The sequence below is a fragment of the Hevea brasiliensis genome, chromosome 3, assembly GCF_030052815.1.
Source record: "Hevea brasiliensis isolate MT/VB/25A 57/8 chromosome 3, ASM3005281v1, whole genome shotgun sequence".
In the NCBI taxonomy this organism is placed as follows: Eukaryota; Viridiplantae; Streptophyta; class Magnoliopsida; order Malpighiales; family Euphorbiaceae; genus Hevea; species Hevea brasiliensis.
Window position 1 is genome coordinate 107,080,999 of NC_079495.1, and position 18,658 is coordinate 107,099,656.

The 18,658-nt window shown below is 31.9% G+C and overlaps 2 protein-coding genes across 2 annotated transcripts; one reads left to right on the plus strand and one right to left on the minus strand.

The window, feature by feature from the left end:
• Positions 1-1,412: 1,412 nt before the first annotated feature.
• LOC131178441 (putative B3 domain-containing protein At2g27410) lies at positions 1,413-2,456 on the minus strand. Its single transcript, XM_058143397.1, has one exon. It carries the CDS (start codon positions 2,448-2,450, stop codon positions 1,413-1,415), a length of 1,038 nt encoding a protein of 345 aa, XP_057999380.1. The 5' UTR covers positions 2,451-2,456.
• Positions 2,457-3,706: 1,250 nt separating this feature from the next.
• Positions 3,707-6,766, plus strand: LOC110668173 (uncharacterized). The gene is made up of 5 exons (XM_058143398.1): positions 3,707-3,951; positions 4,539-4,613; positions 5,448-5,536; positions 5,777-5,861; positions 6,677-6,766. Exons 1-5 carry the CDS (start codon positions 3,718-3,720, stop codon positions 6,764-6,766), a joined length of 573 nt encoding a protein of 190 aa, XP_057999381.1. The 5' UTR covers positions 3,707-3,717.
• The last annotated feature ends 11,892 nt before the right edge of the window (positions 6,767-18,658 follow it).

An 18,658-nucleotide genomic window follows, 5' to 3' on the forward strand; every position in this document is an offset into this window, starting at 1 on the left:
AAATGCAAACAAGTCAAACACTTAAAAATGTAACCAATACTCCTTTGATCATTACCCTATCAACAAGAACTCCTGCAACTCATGGGGATTGACAAAGAGCCAGACCATAGAGCATTTAAAGTCTATTCCAGAAGAGGGAAAATGAGCTCTAACAGAATGGAAGGGGAAGAAACAAAACTCTGTTACTAATAGAAGATTTGTGAAAGATGGTTGATAGAGGAAGACTTGGAAATTAGTGTAAGAAGGCATATGGAGAAATTAGGTTATAAAAGGAGTAGAGGAATGACAATATGTGATATGGAGAGAATTTCTTTTCAATAAAGGGGAAGAGTTTCTTCTGCAAGGGGATTGAATCCAGGGGGCTTCACAAATTTTATTTCCTTGTTTCCTTTCAATTTCTTCAATGAGAATGTTTTGAGTTGTAGAGAGTTTGTTGGATCATTGTAAATGTTGTTCTGTCAAAACTCCCACCATCATCAAATCAGCAAGAACTCTCGCCATCTTAATTAATTTCTCTCTTCTCTAGCAAAAATGTCAAGAACTGTAGCAATAAGATTGGCATCTGGGGTCAGTTAAACAAGAATTAGATAGAGAAAGATTGTAACTTGATTCTCAAGGTATTAACTTTGACAACTATTTTCTTGAGAGGAAGGAAAGACGAGGACAGGATTAGGGGTATTTTAGTTGCGATTAATGACACTAACCACAATGGAAATTCAGTGGATTTGGTATTGGATTTCTTCAAAATTAGGATTTATTAACAATGATACTGAAGTCACTGCAAATCTTTTACTATTTTGGTTTTAATTTAGCGACCAACAAAATTAATCAGTCATATAAAAATTTCTTAATTCACTTTCCATCTAACCTCTTCACTTGCTCACAACAGGAATTTTACTTAAAAAGACTGAAAAGGAGATCAAATGGTGAAGTTATGTTTTTTCAAGCTATATAAACTGGAAACTATTTAAAAGGTCATATATGACAAACTAATTGGTAAATTTTTTTAGTTATGTAACGAATTCATCATATGGTAATATTTATATAAAAATTAATATAAATTGATTGTTAAAATTAACTCATTGTACAAAGAATGCAACTTAAAAATTTTCATGTAAAAATTTAATTTATCTATATCTTCTACAGTGATTAAAAAATATCAATGGAATAGAATTACTTCATAAATGACATTATAGATGTATAATTGTAGAAACTTAATAAAAATATTATTAGGAAAGGTACAAGATTAAAAAGAAAGAAGACAAAACTCCCAATTACACACCATACTTGCTTAAACTAAACAAAAAATTAATACTACTTAACGACAATTAAATGTAAATAAAGCAACTAGATAAGTATTAACCTTCATAAGCAAGCAAAACTACAATGAAAATTTAAAACCCTCTAATTAATTAATCTTGTTCTTGGTTCTCCACATTAATATGACTTGCACTTGCACCGGCACCATCTTGGTTCTCCATAATATTGTGACTTGCACCAGCAGCAGCAGCACCATCACCATCTTGGTTCTCCGTGATACTGTGACTTGCACCTGCACTTGCAGTAGCACCAACACCAGCACCAACACCAGCACCATTATTCCCTCCATCCAAGGCAACCTTAATGAGTGCCAAATGGAGTTCTTCTTGGACCCTAAATGACCAAAGCTGGATGACGTCATTTTGCTTGAACTCCTTCCTCGCCAAAACTTTATTCCAACTAGTCAACACATAGGAACTGGTAATTGCCAAATTCCACTTCCTAAGACACAATTGAGACTCTTCACCACAAGGTTCCATGACTGTAACAGATATGTTCTCTTGCTTTTCTAACTTCTTCTTCTCCTTCTCATTAAGAAAATCAGAATTTTTTATCTGGTTGAAGGGGATTGAGAGACGATCATGGTGAGTGTTTAAATCTGTAGGAAACATCTGTTTCATTATCACCAACTTAATATCAATGCCTCCTTTGTTTTCAATTTTAGCTCTCCATTCACGAGACAAATCCGGTGGTGGATCTAAGTGCAGTTTTTTAAAATCGAGTCTCTCAGGCCTCTTGCTGTAGGTTTTCTTCAGCGATTTCCTTTTCTTTTGTTGATGAACTTCAGTAGTAGTATTGACACTTTCAAAGGATCGCTTCTTTTTCTTGTTCTCGATCAAGCTTTGAGAAGCCTTTACATGGGCAAGTAAAGAAGAAGAAGAAGAAGAAAAAAAAGGAGGACGAGATATGTTGATAACTCTGCGCACTCCATGGGAGCCCCTCCTTCCTTTGGGTACATAAGCAGCAAGCAGGTCCTTACTTCTTATGGTTTCTTCTCTAAGGCGTTGCATAAAAGCAAACATAATATCTTCTGCAAGCAACTTGATTGCAGCAGACTCAACTTTAGCCTTTTCCACCATTCTATCGAAATACCCATCATCATCAAAATCATAAGGAAAAGCTCTCGCCATCTTAGGTTTTTTCTCTTCTCTACAAGGAAAAAAAAAATCAACACTTTCAACCAGTAATGAGGCATAAACATCTATATAATATACTCAATTCAGATAGGTCATGCTGGGATAGAATGCAATTGCTGTCCTTAACAAAATTGCTTTCCAAGAAGAAAGGGTGATTAGCATACCAATAATACCAGGGAAACGTATATTCTTATTGTAACAACTATTTATTCTAATTAAAATAGGAAAGAAATAAGGGTATTTTAATTAGTTAATGATTCTTATGGTAAATTAATAATCAATGTAAAAACTTTAACTATATCACAATCCCTATAAAATTAGGATTTTATTTGAATGTATCTTTTACTTAGTTTTTCTTCTTTTTACTTCCAAACTCACTGAACACAGACAAAAATTAACGTCACAAAGTCCGTAAAGTTCAAACCATCTATTGATTCTTATCTATAAATTAATAATCAAAACATTTAATAATTTAATTTTTAATTTTAGACTATGTATTTTTATTTGTAATATGCATAATATGATTTAATATTGTTTGTTAAGTGTGTGTATATACATGAAAAATACTTTTTACATTTTATAATTTATACATAAAATATAATTTAATAATCAATGTAAGAGCTTTAATTGATATGAGATTTTACAATCCTCTCAAGATTAGAATTTTATTTGAATAAATCTATTGATATTTATCTATAAATTCACTAAACAGACCAATAATAGCCCTATAATATGTGGACAGTGAATCTTGTTTAAATTTAAATGGGTTAATATAAATATATTATAAATTAATTTATAATTAAAAAAATAAATTACTTTTCACTCAATGCTTAAATTTTTTTTATAATATTATTATTTTAATAGAAAACTTTAAAATAATAATTAAACGATTGTCTTATGAAATAATGTTAAAAATTAAAAATATAATAATCTCATTATCTTTTCTGTAAAAAAAAAATGATAACTTTTTTTTTCACATTTTTTAAATTAAATTAAGTATCAAATTGGATTGAAATTGAAAGTGCTTTTATGTAAAGTTTAGAGGAAGATGGGAGAAATTCGTGGAGAAAGTGTAGTGAGTAATAAATGTTAGTTAATATAATCTTTTTGATTTTGTAATTATATATTTTAATTAGAATAGAAATAAGTTAAATGGTATTTTAATTAGTTAATAATTCTAATACTAAATTAATAAGGTATTTTCACGAGTAACCTGCCTACCCGTTTCCATCTAGAAGAGATAGAGACAGAGTCAGAGAGAATGCAAGACGAAGAACAAGAAGAAGAGATGGTGACACCGGGAGAGGTGTTAGGGAGAGCAGCTGAAGTGAAACCAGGGAAAGGCGCCTACTTGACACCCTATCGTAACACTGAAATCCTCTACGTCTACTCCTCCCTCACTGGTCACCGCCGCACTCTATCATCTCCCCAGGACTCTCCGACCAGGTCTCTAATCACTCTGTCCCTTGCTAACAAGGGTTTTCTTGCTTTTTACGTTATTTCATTTACTTTATCGTAGGTTCAATGCTGCTAACTTCTTTGTGTTCCTATCATTATGTTATTGTTTTTAACTTCAATGTTCAATTGAGCTATTTGGGTGATGAGTGAAATGGGGAAAATCAGATAAATTCAAATCTTCTTTGCATTTTTGTGCACTCGCTTCTGTGGTTTATGTGAATTGAAAGGGAATTTTGTTTTGGTTTTGCTTTTTTGACGTTTGAATCTTTTGCTTAAATTCGGGTACCTTATGCATTAGTCGGTTGCTTAGAAAAACGCAAGAGAAGACGAAATTTTTTTTTTTTTTTAAATCAGCCTTGGAAGGAAAAATTTTTAAATGCAGGAATGTGGAAATAAAAGCAAAATTTTGTGCCTTTTTGCTTTCTTTGGTTGTTGAGAAGTGGGAGAAAATAAATTATTTGAGTAATAAATTAATAATGTAATGAAAATTAAGGTCTGCTGTGAAAGCAGACACAAATTCTCAAGTTTTTGAACTTTATACTTTAATTTAACTGAAGTGTATGTACACTTTGTACGCCTTAGTGTATTTTGCATTATTATTGTTGATGATTCTAATAATTTCAGAGAGCAATTGTGGAAGTAATTGGACACAAGGCTCAGGGTGCTGTTCCAGAGCCTGGTTATGTTGTCATTGCCCGAGTGAGTTTCTTATTTATGTCTTAACTCTTTAAGGTTATTCATCTTTTGCATCTGAAAGACCCATGAACAGTGGCGGATCCAGAAAATTTATTCACTGGGGGCAATATGCGTTGAGTATATAACACTATACACATGTATTCAAATCAAAATAAATATGAAAAATATCAAGAATAAAACTAATAAAGCTTATTAGAATTTTTTATATATTTTATGAATTGTTGAATTTCCATTTTTTTTGATTCCATCATCTAATAAGCCATTTATTAGTAATTAACTATTTGAATTTTCATGTGAGAGTGAATTTAATTCTTTAAGGAAAGTTTTTTTGTTGGAAAGATAATTGAGAAAAAAACTCTTATGTAATAAATATAAAGATTTTATAATATGCATAGAAAAAATGTTTTTTCTTTAGTTTAAGGATGAAGATTGACACATAAGTTTGAACCTGGCAAAAGTATATATTGCAATCAATAAATTAATCTAATTTAGTGGTAATTCTATTTATTTTCTAATTTTTACTAGCATTCTAACTAAAATTAAAATAATGATTTGTATTTAGTCTAAGTACAATAAATAAACAACTTAAAAGAATAAGTGAACTATGGGCCATAATTGATAAATTTAGTGGGGGCAAAATTAATAAATTTTATGGGGACAAAATTTTTAAATTTAGTTGAAAATATTAAAAATATTCTACCTATACAAACCCCCATTGTAAATCCGCCCCTGCCCATGAAGGTTCATGTAGAAATAAATTGTTAATGAGATTACTTCACCTTATAAGGTTCATTTAGAAATAAATAAATCTTATTTTGGCCCTTACAATTTGGATAGGTTACTAAAGTGATGGCTAAAATGGCTTCAGCAGACATTATGTGTGTTGGTCCCAAGTCTGTGCGAGAAAAGTTTACTGGCATAATAAGGTATGTAGTTCTGTTTCATCTGTTAAGTAAAACATTATCATGTTGAGTTGATGCCTTGTGGAAATAAAAAACTGTAGTTTGTATAGGACTCCTAGTAATCTTCATACCATTAACACAATAGAATAATTGTATTATTCCGTCTTGCATTTGCACTTATCCTCCTTTTCATTAGAATTACAATAGCATGCGTTATCTTAGGAGCTTAGTTGTATGTGATCTCAAACTCTTTTTTTTTAACAGGCAAAAAGATGTAAGAGCTACTGAGATTGACAAAGTGAATATGCATTTATCATTTCGCCCTGGTGACATTGTCAGAGCTCTAGTGGTATCCTTTTCACTTGAAGTTCTGCAATTGTTTCCCGAAAGATAGATGTAAATATACATTTATTATCATGGTATTACAACAGATCATTGTGCATGCTAACCATGATATACTTAAACAAATCATGCAATTTTATTTTATTTTTTTCTGTGTGTGTGGTTTAAATGCTTGGACAAGTTGGTTCCAAATAAAAAAATTTATTGAATTATAATAGTTATTGACAATTTTAATAATTGAGGTGGAATAATTAAGAGTATACATGTGACACTGTTGATATCCTATATCACAAACTAATATTACTGGATTATAACAACATTATGACTGGGGACATATGGACATGTCACAGCTGCAAAGGGCAATGGTTTATCCATGATGTCAATGGGTTCTTGCGGATATCCATATCAATGGTTTTACGTAGAGTTTAGAGGAAGGGAGGAGGAATTCGTGGAGGAAACTTGGATAAAACAAAAATAGAGTTTTTAATCTTGGGAATTAGGTACATCCTGGCATGCTAGCTTTATTGACTGCATAGGAGTGAAATGTCTTGGTGGACCATACTAGTTGCTCTTAGTTCAAGCGCATAACCAGGGAATTGTTGAATTGAGCATATGTGGCAGAAAAAGGGTCTATTCTGTGGATTATTCCAAATTAGAAGTTTGGCCCCTCTATCCCTCCCCCTCCTTTTTATTCTCTCTCATTCTCATCTGATTGCATTTTATGATTGTTCTTAAATTCTTTATGTTATTACATCAATTTGTATTTACTCTGACTTTTAAAGTTAGTCGATACCATATAAAGTTTTCTTTGATACTAAATAGCTGTCCCTTGGAGATGCACGGGCTTATTACCTTTCTACTGCCAAGAATGAGTTAGGTGTTGTATCTGCAGATAGCACAGCAGGTAAATAATTGTTCCATTTTGGATTATTGAACTGATTCAGCCAAATAAAAAACATCAGCAAGCATGTTTTTTTGCTCGAATGTACGAGTCACAAGTATTTATTTGATTACCATGTTTTCTGGAAATAGTCGAAGAAGAGTCAAAAATTGGGTTTTAATTGTCTCATTATATATGGGTTCCTTTTTCTTTATTTTTTATATAGAGGTTTTCCCTGTCAACATAGTGATATTGTGTCCTATTATTTGAAAGTCCAAGTCTAAATACTCGCAGGCTTAGAATTGCTTTAATTCTATAGATGTTTATGCTTTTATTTCTTTTACATTTCAATAGAATAGAGAGCACAATTTTTAAAGATTTTAAAAAAAAAAATGCAGTTTTGCTTTTGAGTTCACATGATACAATTTCAACCCCAAGTTCCAAAGGGATAATAAGGCTGATACTGAAGAAATTGCGAAGCTTAGAATATTTTATTTGCTCTGTTTTTTTTTTTTTTTTTTTCCTACTCTTTTTAAACTAGGTGAAACAACGAAGACAGCCTCTTACCTGGATTAAAGTGATGATCAAGAATAAATCTCTAAACCCGCAGTAGGTTTATGATGCTGCAACAAAGTTTGAAGAGGGCGGATGAATTTCTTCTTTATGTATATATAGTTTACAGTCGACCTATTAATGTAATTAATGTATATTAATATAATCTGTTTGATTTGAAAACTATATGTTCTAGTTAAAATAGGAAAGAAATAAAGGTATTTTAATTAGTTAATGATTCTTATGGTAAATTAATAATCAATGTAGAAACTTTAACTATATCACAATCCCTTCAAGATTAGAATTTTATTTGAATGTATTTTTTACTTAGTTTTTCTTCTTCTTAGTTCCAAACTCACTAAACTCACTAAATGCAGACAAGAATTAATGTCACAAAGTACGTAAAGTTCAAACCATCTATTAATTCTTATCCATAAATTAATAATCAAAACATTTAATAATTTAATTTTTAATTTTAGGCTATGTATTTTTATTTGTAATATGCATAATATGATTTAATATTGTTTGTTATGTGTGTGTATATACATAGAAAATACTTTTTAAATTTTATAATTTATACGTAAAATATAATTTAATAATCAATGTAAGAGCTTTAATTGATATAGGATTTTATAATCCTCTCAATATTAGAATTTTATTTGAATGAATCTATTGATATCTATCTATAAATTTACTAAATAAACCAATAATAGCCCTAGACCATGTGGATAGTGAATCTTTGTTCAAATGGGTTAATATAAATATATTATAAATTAATTAATGATTAATTTACAATTAAAAAAATAAATTACTTTTCTCTCAATACTTAAAATTTTTTTATAATATTATTATTTTAATAGAAAACCTTAAAATAATAATTAAACGATTGTCTTATGAAATAATGTCAAAAATTAAACATTTAAAAATCCCATCACCTTTTTGTAAAAAAAAAAATAATTTTTTATTCACATTTTCAAAATTAAATTAACTATCGAATTGGATTGAAATTGAAAGTGCTTTTATGTAGAGTTTAGAGGAAGGGAGGAGGAATTCACGGAGGAAGCTTGAATAAATACAAATGTAGTGAGCAATTAATGCTAGGTAATATAATCTGTTTGATTTGATAACTATATAAATTCTAGTTAGAATAGAAAATAGCTAAAGGTATTTTAATTAGTTAATGATTCTAATAGTAAATTAATAATGAATATATAAACTTTAATTATATCGCAATCCTTTCAAGATTATAATTTTATTTGAATATATCTTTTACTTAGTTTACTTTTTGTTAGCATTAAATGCAGATAAAAATTAATACCACAAAATCCTTAAAGTTTAAATTCAAAGCATGTAGCATTTTAAAGTTTAAATGTTTAAGAATTTAATTTTTAATTTTAAATCATGTATTTTTATTTTTAATATGCATGATATTATTTAAAATTGTTTATTATATCTATAAATTGATGAATGGCCAGCAGAGCTACTTGCACATCCAGCAGACCATGCCACCGTGGTGGATTGGGGTGGTGAAGTGGTCAACTCTAGGGCCAATGGCCGTCACACTTCAACCCAGATGGGCTCAGGCCACTTTGCCGAAGATGGGTTCGGAATAGCAAGCTATTTTCGGAACCTCGAGATTGTCGACTCCTACAACAGGCCCAGCTTAGCCCAAGCTATCTCTATACTTGCCGAGAACACAAATTGCTACAATATCCAGAGTTCCTACAACAATGAATGGGACACATATTTTTACTATGGGGCCCTGGGAACAATCCACAGTATTCGTGATCCACAGTATTCGTGATCACATCTATATCATCACCTTTATCATTATCATTACTATTATTATTATTATTGTTATTATTATTATTATTATATTTTAAAAAAATATAATTTCTTAGAAGTTCACAGTAGATTTCCTATTATCAAATTCCTTTAAATTGATGAGTAAAACTTTCAACAAATGAATAGTTAAATAAGGGCACAATTTCTAATTTTTTCAGTCTAAACTGCATTTCCTATGTTGAAACCGATACACTCAAGCAATAGTAGATGCTTCGCGACTTGGAGTAGCTAATTTCTGCTTCCAGAGTCATCAGGTTGGGATTCTGTAGTCTCAACCCAATATATTCAGCTTAGGTTGGCCCTTCAGGTCCCTGCCACTTGGGAATATGGTTTGATCGCATACCATTTTATTCAGTGGAGGTGGCCAACCAAGAAGATCCTGTTCCTGATTCCTCTAGTGCTCTAACCATAGATGGGGATGGAAAACTGAAGATCACATATCAAGGAGGCCTGCCAATAGTTATAAATTCCAATATGGCCGTAAAGACTGGCAATAATATTATTGTCACCCTATTCGATTCTAGAAACCTTGTCATTCAACAAGTTGATTCCAGTGGAATTGCAGGACCTGTTTTATGGCATAGTTTTGATTGTCCCCTTAACATGTTACTGCCTGGAATAAAACTAGGCATGAATCTCAAGACTGGGCAGAACTAGTCACTCACTTCATGGTTAAGTGAAGAAGCTCCTGCTCCAGGGGCTTTTCAGGCTAGGCCTGGATCCAAGTGGCATAAACATCTATATAATATACTCAATTCAGTTAGGTCATGCTGGGATAGAATGCAATTTATATTAGCAAACCAATAATAATAGAGAAACGTATGTATTTTACTCAATATAATACTGATCGCTGTAGCATTCCAATGTTGAAAAGAAGAACAAAAACTGACCGATATTATTGTCAACAGGTACAAAGCAACTTAACTTAAAAAAAAAAAAAAGGTGAAACAACGAAGACAATCACTTACCTGAATTAAAGTGAATAAGTCTCTGAACTCGCAATAGATTTATGATGCTGCAACAAAGTTTGAAGAGGGCGAATGAATTTATTCTTTCTGAGACGTTGCTCTATGCTCAACTTCCTAAGCTCCAACAAGCCTCACTCAACACTATATACAGTTTACAGCCGACCCATTAATGTATATTAATGTAATCTGTTTGATTTGACAACTATATATTCTGGTTAATATAGAAAAGAAATAAAGGTATTTTAATTAGTTAATAATTCTTATGGTAAATTAATAATCAATGTAGAAACTTTAATCATATCACAATCCCTTCAATATTAGGATTTTATTTGAATGTATATTTTACTTAGCTTTTATTCTTCTTAGTTCCGAACTCACTAAACGCAGACAAGAATTAACATCACAAAGTCAGTAAAGTTCAAACCATCTATTGATTCATACCTATAAATTAATAATCAAAACATTTAATAATTTAATTTTTAATTTTAGACTATGTATTTTTATTTGTAATATGCATAATATTATTTAATAATGTTTGCTATGTGTGTGTATATACATAGAAAATACTTTTTAAATTTTATAATTTATACGTAAAATATAATTTAATAATCAATGTAAGAGCTTTAATTGATATGGGATTTTACAATCCTTTCAAGATTAGGATTTTATTTAAATGAATTTATTGATATCTATCTATAAATTCACCAAACAGACCAATAATAGCCCTGGACCATGTGGATAGTGAATCCTTGTTCAAATGGGTTAATATAAATATATTATAAATTAATTAATGATTAATTTACAATTAAAAAAATAAATTACTTTTCTCTCATTACTTAAAATTTTTTTATAATATTATTATTTTAATAGAAAACCTTAAAATAATAATTAAATGATTATCTTATGAAATAATGTCAAAAATTAAAAATTTAAAAATCTCATCACCCTTTTTGTAATTATTTTTTTTTCACATTTTCAAAATTAAAGTAACTATCGAATTGGATTGAAATTGAAAGTGCTTTTATGTAGAGTTTAGAGGAAGGGAGGAGGAATTCGTGGAGGAAGCTTGGATAAAACAAAAAGTACAAGTGCAGTGAGTAATTAATGCTAGTTAATATAATCTGTTTGTTTTGATAACTATATAAATTCTAGTTAGAATAAAAAAGAGTCAAAGGTTTTTTAATTAGTTAATGATTATAGTGGTAAATTAATAATCACTATAGAAACTTTAATTATATCACAATCCCATTAAGATTATGATTTTATTTGAATATATCTTTTACTTAGTTTATTTTCTGTTAGTATTAAATGCAGACAAGAATTAATATAATAAAATCCTTAAAGTTCAAATTCAAATCATTCAGCATTTTATTTGAATATCTAGTGTCTTATCTATAAATTAATAATTAAAATGTTTAATAATTTAATTTTTAATTTTAAAACATGTATTTTTATTTTTAATATGCATAATATTATTTAAAATTGTTTATTATATCTATGAATTGATGAATTGCCAGTAGAGCTACTTGCACATCCAGCAGATCATGCCACCATGGTGGATTGGGGTGGCGAAGTGGTCAACTCTAGGGCCAATGGCCATCACACTTCAACCCAGATGGGCTCAGGCCACTTTGCTGAAGATGGGTTCGGAAAAGCAAGCTATTTTCAGAACCTGGAGATTGTCGACTCCGACAACAGGGCCAGCTTAGCCCAAGCTATCTCTATACTTGCCGAGAGCACAAATTGCTACAAAATCCAGAGTTCCTACAACAATGAATGGAACACATATTTTTACTATGGGGCCCTGGGAACAATCTGCAGTGCTTGTGATCACATCTATATCATCACCACTATCATTATTATTATTATTATATTTTAAAAAAATATAATTTCTTAAAAGTTTACCATAGATTTCCTATTATCAAATACCTTTAAAATGAGGAGTAAAACTTTCAATAAATGAACAGTCAAACAAGGGTACCATTCCTTATCTTTTCAGTCTAAACTGCACTTCCTATGCTGAAATTGATACACTCCAATAAGGGCAGATACTCCGGGACTAGGAGTAGCTAATTTCTGCTTCGGAGATCTTCAGGTTGGGATTCTGTAGTCCCAAACCCAACATATTCAGCTTAGCATGGCCCTTCAGGTCCCCCCGCCACTTGGGAATATGGTTTGATCGCATACCATTTTATTCAGTGTGGGTAGCCAACAAAGAAGATCATGTTCTTAATTCCTCTGGTGCTCTAACCATAGATGGGGATGAAAAACTGAAGATCACATATCAAGGAGGCTAGCCAATAGTTATAAATTCCAATATGGCTGTAAAGATTGGCAATAATATTACTGCCACCCTATTCGATTCTAGAAACCTTGTCATTCAACAAGTTGATTCCAGTGAAATTGCAGGACCTGTTTTATGGCAGAGTTTTGACTATAGGACCTATTTTATTGCAGAGTTTTGACTGTCTCCTTAACATGTTACTATCTGGAATGAAGCTAGGTATGAATCTCAAGACTGGGCAGAACTGGTCACTCACTTCATGGTTTAGTGAAAAAGCTCCTGCTTTAGGGGCTTTCAGGCTAGGCCTGGATCCAAGTGGCGCTAACTAGCTACTTGTTTGGCGGCGAGGTGACATTTACTGGTCAAGTGGGGTGTGGCAAAATCGGAGTTTTCTATCCGCACCTGAGCTGACAAAAAGAAACGTTATATATGACTTCGAGTTTGTAGCAAATGAGGGGGAGAAGTACTTCTCATATTCTATCAAAACTAAGTTCGTATTATCCAGGTGGGACTTTGACACATTAGGCCAAATTACAGTGTTCATTCTGGAACAGAGAGATAATTTTAGTACTTGGATATTTGAAACTACTGGTCCATGCAAGTACAATTCCAAGAATTCAACCACAGTTTGCCTAACTGAAAAGTGTATCAATTGCATAAATGGTTTAGAGATTTTGGTGCCAAAGAGAGGGTATTTTGATTTGAATGAATATAATATATATTTTGATTTTTATATGAACTCTTCTCCTAGTGATTGTCATGCCAAATGATGGAAAAATTGCACTTGTGTGGCTTAGAAGTCTGCATCTAGTGATGGAATTGGAAGCCAGTTTTGGAGCTAAGGATAAAAGTTCACCCCAGAAGATAACTTGGACTTTATTTACCTTCTTACTCATGAGAAAAGTGAAGGTAATAGAATTTAAGGTATTATTTGAATGTGGACAAATTAAAAAAAAAATTAAAACTATTCTAGAAATAAAGGCATAATTAGCCTCTTAGTGAAATCTGTAAGCTTTTTCTTGATTATACAGTATGATGTTTTATTTTTATAAACTATTAATAAGTTAAGAGGTGAAAAGCACCTATATTTATCAGAATATCTCAGAATTGATGAATAATAGCTCCAAGCCAATTGTCTTATTATTGCTTGCAATTAAGAATAGCCAAGACCAAAGATTTCCATGCTTTTCCAAGCCTGCCTGCTTCTTCTTCTTCTTCTTTTATTGCTGACTTTAATGTTACTTTGAAATATAAAGCCATGAAGTCTGGGTGTAGGATGTTTTATTTGGGAAATTCTTTTCTCTAGTATACATTCCTTTCCTCTGGTATAGATTTAAAATACAAATATATGATATTTATGTATTTAATAAATAAATTTTATTTTATATTTTATGTTTTAAATTTATAATAAACTAAACATAAAAAAAAATTCTATTTTATTATGTAGGTTATTATATGACCTCTAGTTGTACGGTATGAGAGAAAAGTAAAATGTTCATGTACTTAAAACAATTAAATAGCCTTTTATAAGACACTAACACCATGCCAATGAATTTTAAATAAACTAACTTATTAGCTTTGAATTTGAATGTCACACCTTACCCCTCTGTAATGCATAACATGATCCCGTAGTATACCTAATGAATTACCGATTCCGTCTACCGATAACCCATTAAATACACTACAAGAGATTTTAAAACAATTTTCTTACTTTTTGAAAGTGGTGAGCATTTCTAGCAAGCATTAAAAACATTTAATTGAAGTTTAAAAGTTATATAAAATTTTTGTCCATTTTTATTTTTCCACAAATTTTGAAAAAATTTCAGCAGAGTGCCGGCTATAATTGAGAAAAATAAAAAATTTTCACCTGTAGAAAACACTTTCAATTTATGCACTTCATTAAAATCAACCACCATCATAGCTCAATACATCACAATTTTTCCCAAACTCTACAATTCAAGCCAATTTTCAACTCAAATATCTTCAAAAATAATGCTAAATAATTTCATTCACATTCCATTAAAGAAAAATTAATTTACATTCATCAATATAAATTTACAGTAAAAAATCAAAAAATAATATTATTACAGTTCATGTACAAACTGCTCAAGACTAATTTACAATGTACATACAGTCATTTACACCAAAATAAAGATATACAATAAGGGTATAATATAATACCCGACAAAAGATCGAAGGTAGTACTATGATCCTCAGCAGCTCACTCGGCTGCTTTACTAGTTTCTCTACTTGCGACAGCAATAAAAGGCCATCGCTAAGTACAATGACTCAGTGGTGCACAACATACTAAAAATACTCATTTATGCATAATTAAATCACAAATATCCAATTATAATGATGAAGTCAGTAAATAGATGCAAAACACAATTTTAAATTTTAATCAAAGCATTTTCGTTTCAGAAGTCACAAAACAAACTTTATAAAAACACAAAGTCATATAATGCCATCAATATAGTGTTCATCTCAATAGCCAGAGGCTTATGAGGCATACCAAGGCTAACTAGCTCAAACTAAGGATACCCATTTAAATTTCTTCCTCTACTGGCACACACCTCAACACTTCAGCCAGAGAAGGAATTTAAAATTATTTCCTCCCACTAGTAATGCTAGTGAGGTATTCAGATATATGGTCATGACACTGTAGTTTCAAAACTATTTTAACAATTTTCTAAACATTTATTTGCAATTCATCACATACCACTAAATTTTTCAACAATTTAGGTCAAAAGCATATTGTTCCATTAAATCACAATTTCTAATACAAATAAGTCACAATTTATTCATTCAAACAATTTGCCAAAGAAAATTTACAGAAAAATTCTATGTTGCGCACAAACCTCGTGCGAGTCGCCTCTAAGCCTTGACTCGGTGATTTATGTTCTTTTCCCGTATTCTTTTCAACTGAAACACACAATTTGCAGTGTTTCAGTATCACAACTTATAATAAATTCAATAATAAATAAATTCATGTCTACTTAATTCTAATCTTAATATGCTTAAAATCATGTTCTTAAAAATTTGCATTTCGGGGTTACTATTCATAGTACTATTCAAGTCAAAATGTTAACTTTCTCATGCTTAATAGGTATGTAAATTCCAATTACATCCACACACCACATTTTGGGTACTTAATTTGTTAGTTTTGGTTGCCCCTTCATTTTTTAGGTCTCCTAATAACAATTTCAAATTTTTAGTTTTTGTGCCCTGTTTTATACTGTTCTATTGGCCTGTTTACTGTGAGAATTTGGTTAAGTGTCCTTCATCAAAGTTGTTCCTTATTGTCTTATCTTTAATTTCCTTTTTGAATCACTTCATTTAGAGTTTTGTAGCCCAAAATATGGTCATTTGAATAAGGCTAGCCGGATTGGTTCTTAACCCAGAATTCTGGGCTTGTTTAGGTTCTGGCAGTATTGGACAACTAAATTTGGGTGGCAAAATGACTTGGTTATGCGCAGAATTTGGGTTGTGTCCTTCATGAAAGTTGTAGTGCTATGTCATACATTTTCAATGCCACAAAAATCAGGTCATTTGGACCTGTCTAGCCCAAGTTATGACCAAATGAACAAACACTATTTATTTGGTCATTATTGTACAGAGGCAGTGCACATTACCCAGATTTGACCTAATTGTTCACTATGTTAATGTCATTTTCTGGGCATGGTTTCCAAATAGAAAATGTGCCATTATGTATCTATTTTCATTCCCAATTGGCCTCACACCAATTGGGTTGGTAAAATTTCAGTTTTGGTCCCTGAAAGGGACCTAGGTCAAGCTGCCAGATTATGAACCCTACCCAATCCGAATTGCATTTTGTTTCCACTCATTCAAACACATCACAATTGGTCCCAATTGACCATTTCTAACCTCAATTAAGGTCATTTGCATCAATTGACCATTTTCTCTAATTTTTCTCCCAATTTCAACACTAAAAAACCCTAATTCTAATTTTTATTCACTTTAATGAAATCAAAGTGTAGATCTTTAATCTGCATACTTCATTCAACCTAATTAACACTTCAATTTCATCAAATCATGAAATTTCTACCCCCCCTTATTGCTGGCCGAATTTCACTATGAGTCCTCCCACTTGATTTATTTCATTTCTTTCATCAATTCTAAGTTACTTTAACTAGAAACACATAAATTAAACTAGAGATTACAAGTTTAGCTCACTAACCTTTGTTTGATTTTCCAATTCCTCAATTCTTTCCTTTTCTCCTTTCTTTTTCCTCTTCAATCTCCTTCTCAAGTGAATATAGCAAGGATTTATAGAGTAATTTTGGGGAATTTAGGGCTAATTTATTGGATTAAAAGCTTGCATCAAGCTTTAATGGAGGATGGAAATGGAGGTGGGAGTGAGGGAGGAGTTGGCGGAAACTCTTGGGGGAAGACAAGTGATTTTTCCTTTAATTTTTATGTATTTTATGTCTAATTTAAGTTAATTTTGACTTGGTCAAAAATTCCAATAATTAAAATTTCATTTTGACATCATACATGATGTCACCTAAATGATGTAATAAAACCAATTTTCATTGTTTTTCCTTTTCCTTTAATTTTTCTATTGTTCTTTAATTTAATTATAGATTTTGAAATTTTTGTTTCTCTGATTTTATTGGACAATTAGGTCAGGAGTCACCTCTAGGGGTAAACTGACCAATTTTCCTCTTGCCGGTCTGATTCGGTTTGTAAATAATTCGATATTTCTTTCGAATCCCTGACCTAATTATTTGACCTTCTTATCAGCTCTTTTCTATGAGTTTCTCTTTTCTGCTAGGTTCGCAATAGTCCTTAGGACCGCAACGTCACATTTTTCGGTTCAAAAGTAGGGTTAAGACTCACCTCGCAGTCACTTCCCGGTAAGGTCACCCATCGCTGTGACTCTCGGCTCATTTAACCTTTTATGCTCTGTTTTTCTTATTTATACTTAACTATCTGGCAATCACTATTTATTTTCATTCAGGGTTTTTCTAAGTGTCTTAAATGTGGTTCTAATCCTCTTAATTGTCCGGACCGACACCGGTCTCCGGAACAGTGTAATATACCAAGCTATGCATATAGGAGTGTTACAATTCTTTCCCCCTTAAAATAAATTTTGTCTCAAAATTTTACCTGGTATCAGTCTCTGAATAGCTGTGGGTGCTGTTTTCTCATGTCCTCTTCTCATTCCCAAGTAGCTTCCTGGCCTGAGTGATGGTTCCACAGCACTTTTACCAGCGGTATCTGCTTGTTTCTCAGCTGCTTCACCTCATAAGCCAGAATCTCTATGAGTTCTTCCTCATATGTGAGGTCTGGATTTACTTCAATCTCTTCTACTGGTAGTACATGAGATGGGTCTGATCTATACCTCCTCAACATGGACACATGGAAGACGTTATGTATCTTCTCTAACTCTGGAGGTAGTGCCAAATGATATGCCAAAGGACCCACTCTTTCCAGAACCTCATATGGTCTGATAAAATGAGAACTTAATTTTCCCTTTCTGCCAAATCTCATAATTTTCTTTCAAGGGAAAACCTTGAGGAATACTTTTTCACCCACTGCATATTCAATATCTCTCCTCTTTAGATTAATGTAGGACTTTTGACGGTCTGCTGCAGCCTTGAGTCGATCTCTGATCAATCTAATTTTTTCCTCTGTTTGTTGAACAATTTCTGGCCCAATCATCTTTCTTTCGCCCACTTCATCCCAACACAAAGGAGTTCTGCACTTTCTGCCATACAAAGCTTCATATGGAGGTATCCTAATGCTTGATTGGTAGCTTTGTTATAAGCAAACTCAATCAGAGGCAAGTGTGTGTCCCAACTACCTTTAAACTCAATTACACAAGCCCTTAGCATATCCTACAATATCTGTATTACCCTCTCAGACTGGCCATCTGTCTATGGATGGAATGTCGTGCTGAAGTTCAATCTAGTTCCTAGGGCTTTCTGAAGACTACCCCAGAATCTAGAAGTGAACCTAGGATCTCTGTCAGATACAATCGATATTGGCACTCCATGTAACCTTACAACCTTATCTATGTACAATTTGGCCAATCTCTCCAGGCTGTAGTCCATCCGGACTGGCAGAAAATGAGCAGACTTGGTCAGTTTGTCAACTATGACCCATACTGCATCATGGTTCTTCTGTGTCCTCGAAAGTCTCATTACAAAATCCATAGTTATCCGTTCCCATTTCCACTCAGATACTGGCAATGGATGTAACAAACCAGCTGGTACTTGATGCTCTGCCTTCACTTGCTGACAAGTTAGGTA

Excerpts from the sequence above, each read along its gene's own strand:
- LOC131178441 (XM_058143397.1), bottom strand. The coding sequence starts at position 2,450 with ATGGCGAGAGCTTTTCCTTATGATTTTGATGATGATGGGTATTTCGAT.
- LOC110668173 (XM_058143398.1), top strand. The coding sequence starts at position 3,718 with ATGCAAGACGAAGAACAAGAAGAAGAGATGGTGACACCGGGAGAGGTG. Across the intron at positions 4,614-5,447 it reads GTTATGTTGTCATTGCCCGA|GTTACTAAAGTGATGGCTAA; the intron begins GTGAGTTTCTTA and ends CAATTTGGATAG. Across the intron at positions 5,537-5,776 it reads AAGTTTACTGGCATAATAAG|GCAAAAAGATGTAAGAGCTA; the intron begins GTATGTAGTTCT and ends TTTTTTTAACAG.